This window comes from Gambusia affinis, linkage group LG03, assembly GCF_019740435.1.
Source record: "Gambusia affinis linkage group LG03, SWU_Gaff_1.0, whole genome shotgun sequence".
Taxonomy (NCBI): domain Eukaryota; kingdom Metazoa; phylum Chordata; class Actinopteri; order Cyprinodontiformes; family Poeciliidae; genus Gambusia; species Gambusia affinis.
Genome location: NC_057870.1, coordinates 25,573,339 through 25,584,366, shown reverse-complemented (window position 1 = coordinate 25,584,366; position 11,028 = coordinate 25,573,339). Strand labels below are relative to the sequence as shown.

Genomic DNA, 11,028 nt, shown 5'->3' with positions numbered 1-11,028 from the left:
GGCTTCCATGAAGTATCAATAAATGTTTTGTTTTTTTCTTTTGGATCTGTGCTCTTTATGTCTTTGTTTTGTTTTTAATCTCCTATAAACAGATCCTTTGTTTATAGGACTGACTGGATGATTTGATACTTTTTATAAATGGTATTTTTTGCGTACTGCAGGCGAAATCATCCGCATGATGGATGGACATGGACATATCCACGTCTTGACATGCGCAGTAGTGCTTTGTATATAATTTTGAAGGAGGAATGGTGTCTTCAAAAGCGATTGTAAAAACGATACCTTCTATAAAGTACACAGCACTTGGATCGAGAATGCACACACTGCTATTACCTTTAATATGTTGTAGTTTGATGTTTTATTATGTTGTTTATAGTAATACTTATCCACTGTTTCCTTGTGAAGTGGATGTTTTTTTAAATTAAATTGCACTACTGCACTTTGATAGGTGGAATTTTAAATTTCCGAGTTTTCGGTTTGACCCGAAGGCAGCATCAGTGGTAGAACAGCATGGCAGACGTTGGTCAGGTTTAAACTGTCAACAAACTCCAACAGGTTTCCTCGGCGTTCCAACACGCTTCAGCGTGCTTCCGCAAACTCGTTATTTGCGCTCTTAATGTGAGCCTGTTGAATGCTTTGAGGTTAGCAGAGATATGCTGGATTTCGAGGGTGTAATTAAAGAACCAGGGACAGACAGAGACCCACGTTATGTCAGCGCTGGACAGACCCGCGGCGGAGCTCACCGTCATGGATGTGTACGACATCGCGGCGGTGCTCGGCCAGGAGTTTGAGCGGGTCATAGACAAGTTCGGGTGCGAGTGTCTGGTTGGGGTGGTTCCCCGAGTGGTGCGGGTTCTGGAGTTTCTGGAGGCACTTGTGGGCCGCGGAACAGCTGGACAGGAGGCAGAGGACCTGCGCAGGGAGCTGGACAGGCTGCAGCGGGAGCGGAGCGACAGATACGAGCAGGAGAGGAAGCACCAGAAGGTCAGTGCAGAGACTCCGCATCGACTTGAGCCTGTGACCTGACGTGTGAATTTTCTGCAGAAATGGAGCAACCTATGTCTCCATATCTCTATTTTAATTACTTAAGTTATTTTAAGTTATTAAAATAACTTTTGACTTCATAATTAAAAGTTATTTTAATTACCGATACGAGTTATTTTAATTACTTAAAATAACTTAGAATTTGGAAGTTATTTTAAGTATTAAAATAACTTAAAATTATAATTTAAATTATTTTAAATTATTAAATTATCATTTAATAATTTAAATGATTAAATTATATATAAGTTGTTAGAATTTAATTAAATTTAATAATTTAATACTTAAAATTCAAATATTTTAAGTATTAAAACAACTTAGAATTGTGAAGTGAAAAGGAAACAATATCATTTAATGTTTATTTATTCATTCATTCATTACAAAATGAAAACCTGATAAGCTCGGCATCTATTAACATTTAGCCCCCAGGAATCAACTCACTCTTGCTCTCATTCATGCTGTAAGTGTTTTTCAGGCATGTCCAGCTTGAACATCTGGGGACTGATCTTTGTTCATAATTATTGCAAGTAGCTATTGCTATGTTAAATTTAACAAAGAGCATTTTTGAACATAAATTTAATTTTGGACTTTGACTGGATACTAAACCATTGTTGAAACTTGAAAGTTGAAACTAAACCATTCAACTCTGGCCACAGTTCAGTGTAGGAACCTCAATGGCCTGGATTTGGCTTTATTCATATTCACAATAACCCTGACGGGCACTTTTGCTTCTGGTGAAGAAAAGCATCCCCACCTCATGATGAAACTTTTACACATATAATCTGCTATTTGATAAATGTTCACATTTTCATTTAAACGAAGATGGGACGTTTATTTTACCTCTGACTTGGATTCAGATCCTGCTCTGGTGAAAGGCAGCAAACCAAAACCATGCTAAACAAATTCAATCAGCTGTCATATCTTCTGTGCTCAGGAATTGGAGCAGGTGGAAGATGTATGGAGGGGAGAAGTCCAGGACCTGCTGTCTCAAATTACTCAGCTTCAGGCAGAGAACAAGAGGCTGTTGGTGAGCCTCTCGCTGAAAGAGTCCCCCGTCACAGAGGAGGACCTACAGAAACACCAAGGTGGGTGCATCTTTCTGATTGATTATTACGATGTTGTAATCAGTGCAGAGAAAACGCTGTTCATTGTGTTCATGCAAATACAAAAATAATATTAAATATCAGTTCAAATTTTCTGCTGTTAAAACCCAATAAACTCAAAGGATGAACCAATGTTGCATCTACGCTTTAAAGACAACTCAGCATAGAACCCGTTAAACTGGATCCTTAGGAACTTTATTACAGACATCCCACTACAAAATAAATGGCTTCTTACTATTTTTTTGTTGAATCTATGAAAAATACCATTGCACAGCTTGACTGACGGAAAATAGGATTTAACACCAACAGGGGGAAAAAATTTGCTAAGCCTTGATGTAGAACAAAAGTGTGATGCATTTCTTGGAGCATTTTTATTTCCTTTATCTTAAAAACATAATTTTTACACACAGTTTGTGTGTTTAAGGTAGGTTTTTTTTGACTCAGCCTTTTATTTGCCCTCAATTTGTCCACTTTTCTGACACAACACTTTTTAACTAAGGTTAAAAAAGTATACTGAAAATCAGTGAATAAGCAAAAAGTTAGAAAAAGACTTTTAAAAAGTCTTGAGAAAGCTACATAAAAATACACGTTTGTAAGTTGACCTCAAAGTAGGTCAGTCGGGAGCTTGGAAAGGAGACTATTTTTGAAGCAGACCAAAATATATCTCTTGTGTGAGACTCTTAGTGAGTGCAGCTGTACTTACAGTCTGAGCTGCAGCCCTCTCACAAACTCACACACTCACTAATGGATTTGTGCACTTCAATAAATTAGTTCTGCATGACTAGATTACTGTACCCGCTGATGCATTAGTTTTCTTATTGGTGTATGAAATTATATCTTTGTATAGATCGGATATTAAAAATGGAAATAAGCATTTTAGTGTCTTATAATGTTTGCTGTTCTTTCTTGCTTGCTTGCATCAAAGTAAGCATTTGGAAGTTTACTTCTACTTGAACATTACATGCTGTCTATCTGATAACACAATTGCAAAAAAAAAAAAAAAGAGAGATTTTTCTAATATTATTGTGACTCTCATATCACTGATTATGTTTTTCTTATTAGCACAAACATCTGAGAAAGAAAGCCAAGTGATACAGAAGCTAAAAGTCTTGGTGGATAAACAGAGAGACGAAATCCGTGCCAAAGACCACGAGCTAACGCTAAGAAACGGAGATGTAGAAGCGGTGAGGATTTGATCTTTAATCAAAACATGTCAACGCTATCTTGACATGAATTAAAGTGGCTTGAACTCTCTCAAAAACAGCTCCAGCTGCAGCAGCATCGGCTCATCAGAATCAACCAGGACCTTCTTCATAGGACCGGACTGATGGAGGCTCAGGGCAAGACGCTGATCCAGCAGAGAGCTGAGCTGGAGGCCTCTGCCCAGGCACAGCAGCAGGAGTACGCAATGCTGCAGCTGGAGGTCAGGAGACTAACAAAGGAGCTCCAGGAGAAGGAACTAGAAAGAGAGCTTCTAGAGATAGAATCCCCTCTGGGAACAAGATCTGGGAACTCTTCACCAACATCGGCACCAATGATGGTAAGAAGCATGTCAGACTGTTTGTGATACACTAAGATAAAATAACATGTAGTAACTGTAAAGAGGGAGGAAAATTTTAAACTGTTTTCTAAATCATTTCCTAATCACTTAAGGTCCACTTAAACTGACAGACCAGGTGAAAAATTGAGAAGCATCCAACAGGTTCATAGCAGCTCAGAAGGAGCTGCACAGATCTGCTACTCACAACATAAAAAGTACAGAACAAAGTGGGAAAAAAAACACCATGTGGAGGAAAACTTGCACAACTCATTACCCTGGACACATCACAACAGTGAAACATGGTGGTGGCAGCATTATACTGTGGGGATGCATTTCTTCAGCAGGGAAAAGAAAACAAATCAGAGCTGAATGTGTGCTGAGTGGCCCAGTCAAAGTCTATATCTAAATGCAATTGAGAATCTGTAGCAACTTTTGAAAACTGCAGTTCTGACGTCTACACTCTACATTCAGCTTGAATGAACAAAGTTTCAGTCACTCAATGAGCAAAACTGGCTGAAGTAAAACACCATCAGACATGCAGTTTGCAGCAACAGGTGGTTCTACAAAACAGTTTTTATTTAAAATCATGCACCATCTTCCTACCACTTCACTACTTTGTGTTAGCCTGTCACATAAAATACGAACAAAATACATGAAGGTTTGTGGTTGAAATGAGACCAAATGTGAAAACATCCACTGTATTTTGCAAAGTGCTGTGATTGGCTGTTCTTTGTCCCACATCCAGGCTGCAGAAACCATTCTTTCTGACTCTGTCAAACCACGTTCTGTGTGGGTGGAGTGTGGAGGGGATCCTGGCTTCATGGCAAAGTGCCTCGAGTGTGACAAGAGCCTCTCACTTCTGTCAACAGCAGCAAATGGAAAAAATGAGGGAGACCTTACTAAAGAAGAACACACTGCAGCACATGTTCTGGTAAGAGCTTGTTTCAATAAACTGCATTCTGTTGATAGAAATAATTTCTTCATCTCTGTCATTGAATATAGCATATTATCATTTTAAAATGCTTATTTTGCAACAGTTTTACTCATGTATTGCTAATCAGCTGTATCAAGTTACCTTTTCCACCACTAGCTTTCAGCAACATAGGCCTTCTTTTAAGCATAGCAAATCATTTACCATCACCGTGACAACCAGGTTATCATTTTCCCTGCTTGGCTGCCCAGAGACCCAGTCAGCCACCAGCTTTGTTACTGCTGTTGACGCAAGAGAACCGCTGAATATGTGTTTTTACTGCAGACACAGTCAGCTCCTGCAGAGGCTGAGGATGAGGCAGACAAACCTCGTTTCACCTTGCAGGAGCTGCAGGATGTCCTGCAGGAGAAGAATGAACTCAAAGCCCAGGTGTTCATACTCCAGGAAGAGTTGGCATATTACAAAAGGTAAGATTTGATTTGAATTTTCTCACTCTGGCTTCTGTTAAAAAGGCATTGGCACTGAAATGTAATGAAACTTCCATTTTGCTTCAGTGAGGACTTGGAAGATGACACCAGTCCTAGTGTCCCTGCCACAAATACCCCATCACCACTAACTACAGCTGATCAGCCTGAATCAGGAATAAGACGGCTGTAAGTAAAGAGATCAGTACTTTCTTTTTTTCTTCCACCACCTGATCCAAGGTTTTTAATGCCCATTTTTGCTTCTAATATCAACAAAGGAATTTGCAATAAATAGTAACACAGCCATAAAAACTCACTGAAACTTTTTCAATGTATTTTTGTGTTTTCTTTCCAACACTCCTCAACCTTTTGTCCATTTCTATCTGGACAGGATCTTCACTGCCATAATGCCAATGGTGGCTGCCGGTTTAATCACAGACGATCCCACATTGTTGCCAATAAGAAGACTTGTTTCCTTTGTATGACTTGTCATTTAAAGGAAATGTTCATCTCGTCACAAAGAACTGATTTATCAGCAGAAATCCGATGTTATGTTCATACTAGACATGTGCCGGTTAGAGAATCTTGTTGTATTATAGTAATAATCAAGCACAATCAGAAATGTCAAAGATATTGTGATAGCTTTTATTTTAAACAAAAAAGTAATGAGCAATACAACCAGCTGATTTGCAGTGCGCAGTAACAGGTGGCAAAGGAGAGCATAACAGTTTTTATGTTCCTTACAGCTGGAGAAAACTCAAGCACTTTTATGACATTTTATTGAGGGATTTAATTCAGAAATGAGGAATGACAAAAAATGTTCCTACATTTGAAACCATGAGTTTTTAAAATCTCTGGATGCCTTGATGTCGATAACCAACCCCTGCCTAGTTCATGCATTTACACCAATGTGAATTAACGGGTCTGTTTTTATATGTTTTACTTATGACCAGACTGGCAAGAACTTTAAATGAATCCAAATAGTCCAAATACAGGACAACTGAGGAGTTCTTTGAAAATAATGAGAATTAATGAATAGGGTTTTTTTTGGGGGGGGGGGGATTGTTTTTTTTTTTTTTAGCTTTGCAGTGTCATCTGAATTATGCAACAAACTGTGCCTTAACAAGTTACTTGGACATTAAGGGAGATTTATGTTTTCAAAGTTGAAATGTGTAAATTAATCTATGTGAAAGGTGTTTTTTCTCAGAGAAGCCTCAGCCTTAATGCTTTATTATTAATGATTATATAACAAATATGCTGTGGATAGCGTCCTGTGTCTGCTGAGGAGTACATGTAAAATTATGTTACTTGTGATTAAAGTAATAAAAGTTTATTTTTGCTATTTTGCATATGCGTCTCTATTGAATATTGATTCTGAAAAGCACTAAAGGATCATGGAGCTCTTGATGTTTTGTGTATTACACAGACTAACAGTGTTTAGCGTGGAGAAGCAATTATCTGTTCTTGACATTCCTGACTGGATCTTTTCACCCTGACAAATGGAGAAGGCAATAAAAGCCGTAAACATTTAATCACGGGATTTATCACTTGATCCTGACAGTTCTGGGTATTAGGAAGAACAGATGATCGGGACGAGCTTCCTAGTTTTCCTTTAAATCAACGACCTCCGTTTACGCTTCGATCGTCTCCAAGTGAACTGTCCTAACCGTAGACGATCTTTGAGCTCACCTGTCGCTAGGATACTTTGCCCTCCTCTGCTGCCTCGCCATTGGAGGATGAGTGATGGGGGAAGTATTGCTCCGCTGGAAGTTTGTTACCTTCGTTTAGAAAATTCAAGTCTAAAACAGAGAACAATCGCTGTGTTCGGAACTTTTTAGGTGGTCTGTTGTTTCAAAAGTGACTTTATTCCGTGATCTTAAGGAGTCCAGCCGTGTCGCGATGGAGTTTGGTGAAGAATCGTCGCCTGCTCTGGCCTTCGAGAAGGACGCTTTTGAGCTCACTGTCGAAGATGTGTATGACATTTCCTACGTGATCGGCCGAGATTTGTTAAAAATAAGCAGCACCGGTGAAGAAGTGTCGGATTTACAGTTCAGGATCGTCCGAGTCCTGGAAATGTTTGAAACTCTGGTGAACAAGTACAATCTGTCAGTTGAGGAGCTGAAAATGGAGCGGGACAACCTGAAGGCAGAGCTGGACAGGATCATCAGGGAGGGCTCTTCCTCCTCCGGACAGAGCGGGGTGAGCTTCATCCTCCGGCTCATAACTCTTGCCAGGGGAAATGTAGAGAGGTTTAACAATGTCTTCCTTGTCTTGTCCCAGCAGCAAACTGTGGGAGCTAATCAACTGGTGGTGGACCTGAATGACCCCAACAGACCGCGCTTCACCATGCAGGAGCTGAAGGAGGTTCTGCAGGAGAGGAACCAGCTGAAGGCTCAGCTCATGGTGGCCCAAGAGGAGCTTCAGCTGTACAAGAGGTCACCACACAGGATGTTTAATTAAAACCTGATTTTCCCGTCTAGCTGCTGGCACCGTTCCGCCACTAATGCACAATAATGTTAATCAGTTATTGTTTATTTGCATCAGAAGCACCAGAAAGAGTTTATTGTGGTGTAACCCCACGCAGAGCATCAACTGAGACACAACTGTCAACAGTTTTGTAAAGCATCCCCTCTGCAAAAACTGTTATGAAATTCTCATTGTATGATTACCTTGAAAAGAAATAACTCTTTTTAAGTGCATCTACACAAAATCTGCATTAAACGAGAAATATGCTTTAATTCGAGCAAAAAAGCTACAAATTATTCTCAAAATTGGTAGCATTTATAAATTATGTAGTATTACAGCTTTTACGCTGTAATGAAAGAGCTACTCGTTATGCTGAAACAGTGTAATTTTATCCTGGAGATGACAATTTAAAGAGAAACTTGTCTGAAAAACATATATTATATTATCACTTTTGCATGTTCTTTAAAGATATTGTTGTCCCAATAAAGTGTTACCTTGGTCCCTGGGAAACTCGGGTCCAAATTTCACAGGTGCTCGTTTCAAAGTACTTGCTGTACAGAGGAGAAATTTCCCTTTTTCCTATTTAAAAAGGTTATATAATCTTATATAATAGTCAGTCAGACTATCTGCACAGGAAGAGCTAGCAGTCAGCACCTTAACAGACATGCATCTTAGCTTTCCAACTTCCATCCATCCATCCATCCATTTTCTAATCACCCTTCGTCCCTAATGGGGTCGGGAGGGTTGCTGGTGCCAATCCCCAGCTAACGTTCCGGGCGAGAGGCGGGGTTCACCCTGGACAGGTCGCCAGTCTGTTGCAGGCTGTCCAACTTTACTTTCTAATATAGTTCTTACACTTATTTCTAAAATGAACACTTTTTTAAAACTTATGACTAAGAATCCTTCTTAACTTTTAGATGGAAAACTGCCACACTTGTAGTTGTAATTTCCAACACTTTTACTTTATACAGGGTTCCTATAATTTTCCCAGAAAAGTTTTGAACTTGATTTAGTGATTCTGGACAAGTATTACAAAAAGTAAATAGCGATTTAGGGAAATAAAGGGCTAGGGTTAGGGTTTGTCTAAATTTTGTCATTTTTGCAGGTTTTACAATTAAAGTCTGACCATAATACAAATATCTGCAGTAACATTTCTATTTAAATAGAGAAAAAGACTGCATTCTGCTGAATAGTGTGAAATATTTCAAGTTCCTCAACTTTGAAAACAATTTTTAATTCTAAATTGCTGCAACATTTTTCCAAGTGACCATAAACCTGCCAATTTTTCTGCAGTGGGATTCTACCTCAATCTGAACCCGCCATGGTTGACGTGGATCTGGGTACGCCACCAGCCACAGAGGACAGTTCATCCACAATAACTGAGAAGACAACTATAGGAAAACTGTAAGTTACAAATACTTAGATCTACATAATAATAATTCAAAAAAATAACTAAAATAAAAATATTTTTAATGTCAAAAACAAGTTTTACTATCACAGGTAAAATGCAAGGAATTCAAAGTTGTTTTTTTCTTCAGTCACATGATGCTGAGATGAAGATAACAGGCAGATTATCCTTACAGTCCTTCTCCTGTGCGCTAATGCTGTACTTGTGACCCGGTGAAGTCATGCTGATGCAGAGAATGTTTGTGAGAGAATTGAGTGAGGCTGGAAAATGTGTCCATCTTGTAAGCTGTTGTCAGTAATTACAAGCTACTCTGACTTGGAGTGGAGCGCCTGTCAGCCATTAACCCACAGGACTACATTTCCCCTATCAACGTTCCGTAGTTTTCCCAAATGAAAATCCTGGATTTCTTAAAAGGATCACTTTTAAGGGCCTTTAATATAAATGTACGGTAGCCTATGTCCTTATCTGACCTAACTGTAGGCTTTTCTATGGGACAATATCAAGAAATATTAAATTGTGATTCTATTGACGAAAACTGCAATAATACCATATGATTGACCCACATTGCTTAGATACATTATTTTTCTATACTGCTCACCACTCTGTATGAGCTTTAGCATCTTTAAAATTGTAGATCCTTAATACTTTCCAAATACAATTTATAGGGGTGCACAACATGTCACAAATGTTTTGTCATCATAATATCAGTGTGTTCAATGTTTAAATTGCAAAGGACTGATTGGAGGAAAGTCACTGTTGGCTAATATGTTCCAAATGTTATGAACTTACATTTTTCATACCAATGTAACATTTAGCCAGCTAGTCAGTCTATCAGCAGCAGACACAAACAACTTTATCCAAAATACTAGAGGCCAAAAAGTGATGGGGTAAAAGAATATAAGCATATTTCACACGTATCACAAATTTTTGATTGATGAATGGATGGAAGGATGATGGATTGATACAAGGATGGGAAGATTTATATTTTTTAAACAATCGTATGGGGAAAAAATTCTGGAAATGAAAATGTTGTTTATGCTTTTTCAGACCAGGAGAAAAAACTTAGATACTTTCCCTGACTGTACAGGAACCCTGTCTGGTCACACATGATAAACTAAACTGACTCTGGAATCTTTCTGTTTTTAGGTTTTCATTCAGGAGAAAATGAGACGAATCCTTCAGACGATCTCTCTGTTTTAGAGGCAAATGGGATTTATCTGCACAATTTCTAACCACTTTTGTAATTGTTGTTTACACATGTCAGTCTAACAATATTTTGTATCATTTTTAATCTAATATGATTTTTTGTATTACAATACTGAAGAAGCTGAACTATAAATATGTTTATGTAACTGGAAAGTATTACGTTAGTCATTCCCTGTTCAAGCATTTTTAAAAATGTATTTTTGCTAATTTAAGTTTGGTCTTAAATTATGAAGTAAACAAATAGATATAATATGGTCCCATCGAGTCAATCTTAACAAAACAATGCAGATTTTATTTTTTTCCCCTAGATTTTTGGGGCTATTTTCTATTGAAGTGTTGTAAATGTTGCAGGTTGTGAAGAAATTAAGAAAAACTCCCAGTCAGACATAATGTGTGACAATGATTTTCTGTTTTTACAAATAAAATCTGCAGAATGGGTCATGCTTTTGTACCATGATCTATTTACTGTAATACTCCATAGTACTGCTAAAATACTAAATATTCACCTGTGTACAAATGCAGCTGTTTAAAGAAGGCCTCTGAGGTTTATTGTTCTTACAATCCAGGATTATATTCAAATATCTGACAGAAGTATTTTTTTTCAACCAACCAACATGTTTTTTTCTGGGGAAAAAAAAGACATGCAGCTGTCAAAAGATAAAAGTTTATTCTAAAAAAAGTTATTCACAATTTCATTTGAAAGGATGTAATGTAAAAATAAAAATGTATAACTTTACCAATAATCAGCAGAAATAGTTTATCAGCTTGACAGCAATCAAACTTCCAGTTGCTGAGCAGCTTATTTCATGTTTCCACTGGTATTTTATTTCAAGTCTTTGAGGCTGGAAGGCCTCTTTGTCCTCACCCTG

The 11,028-nt window shown here is 38.1% G+C and overlaps 2 protein-coding genes across 3 annotated transcripts; both read left to right on the top strand.

Moving 5' to 3' along the window:
• Window positions 1–486: 486 nt before the first annotated feature.
• LOC122828797 (RILP-like protein 1) lies at window positions 487–6,424 on the top strand. The gene is made up of 8 exons (XM_044112710.1): window positions 487–984; window positions 1,976–2,126; window positions 3,207–3,328; window positions 3,409–3,684; window positions 4,430–4,615; window positions 4,940–5,082; window positions 5,170–5,268; window positions 5,471–6,424. Exons 1-8 carry the CDS (start codon window positions 709–711, stop codon window positions 5,562–5,564), a joined length of 1,347 nt encoding a protein of 448 aa, XP_043968645.1. The 5' UTR covers window positions 487–708; the 3' UTR covers window positions 5,565–6,424.
• A 346-nt stretch (window positions 6,425–6,770) lies between these two features.
• Window positions 6,771–10,597, top strand: rilpl2 (Rab interacting lysosomal protein-like 2). 2 transcript variants are annotated; one of them, XM_044112704.1, is made up of 4 exons: window positions 6,771–7,278; window positions 7,360–7,514; window positions 8,839–8,949; window positions 10,100–10,597. In XM_044112704.1, exons 1-4 carry the CDS (start codon window positions 6,979–6,981, stop codon window positions 10,119–10,121), a joined length of 588 nt encoding a protein of 195 aa, XP_043968639.1. In that variant the 5' UTR covers window positions 6,771–6,978; the 3' UTR covers window positions 10,122–10,597. The 2 variants fall into 2 exon arrangements, with proteins under 2 accessions (XP_043968639.1, XP_043968640.1); XM_044112705.1 differs by having other exon boundaries at window positions 6,775–7,278; window positions 7,363–7,514.
• The last annotated feature ends 431 nt before the right edge of the window (window positions 10,598–11,028 follow it).

Bases quoted from the DNA above. Each gene is read 5' to 3' on its own strand.
- LOC122828797 (XM_044112710.1), top strand. From the start codon at position 709: ATGTCAGCGCTGGACAGACCCGCGGCGGAGCTCACCGTCATGGATGTG. The intron at 985-1,975 runs GTCAGTGCAGAG...TTCTGTGCTCAG, and splicing joins AGGAGAGGAAGCACCAGAAG to GAATTGGAGCAGGTGGAAGA. The intron at 5,269-5,470 runs GTAAGTAAAGAG...CTATCTGGACAG, and splicing joins GAATCAGGAATAAGACGGCT to GATCTTCACTGCCATAATGC.
- rilpl2 (XM_044112704.1), top strand. From the start codon at position 6,979: ATGGAGTTTGGTGAAGAATCGTCGCCTGCTCTGGCCTTCGAGAAGGAC. The intron at 7,279-7,359 runs GTGAGCTTCATC...GTCTTGTCCCAG, and splicing joins CCTCCTCCGGACAGAGCGGG to CAGCAAACTGTGGGAGCTAA. The intron at 8,950-10,099 runs GTAAGTTACAAA...TTCTGTTTTTAG, and splicing joins AAGACAACTATAGGAAAACT to GTTTTCATTCAGGAGAAAAT.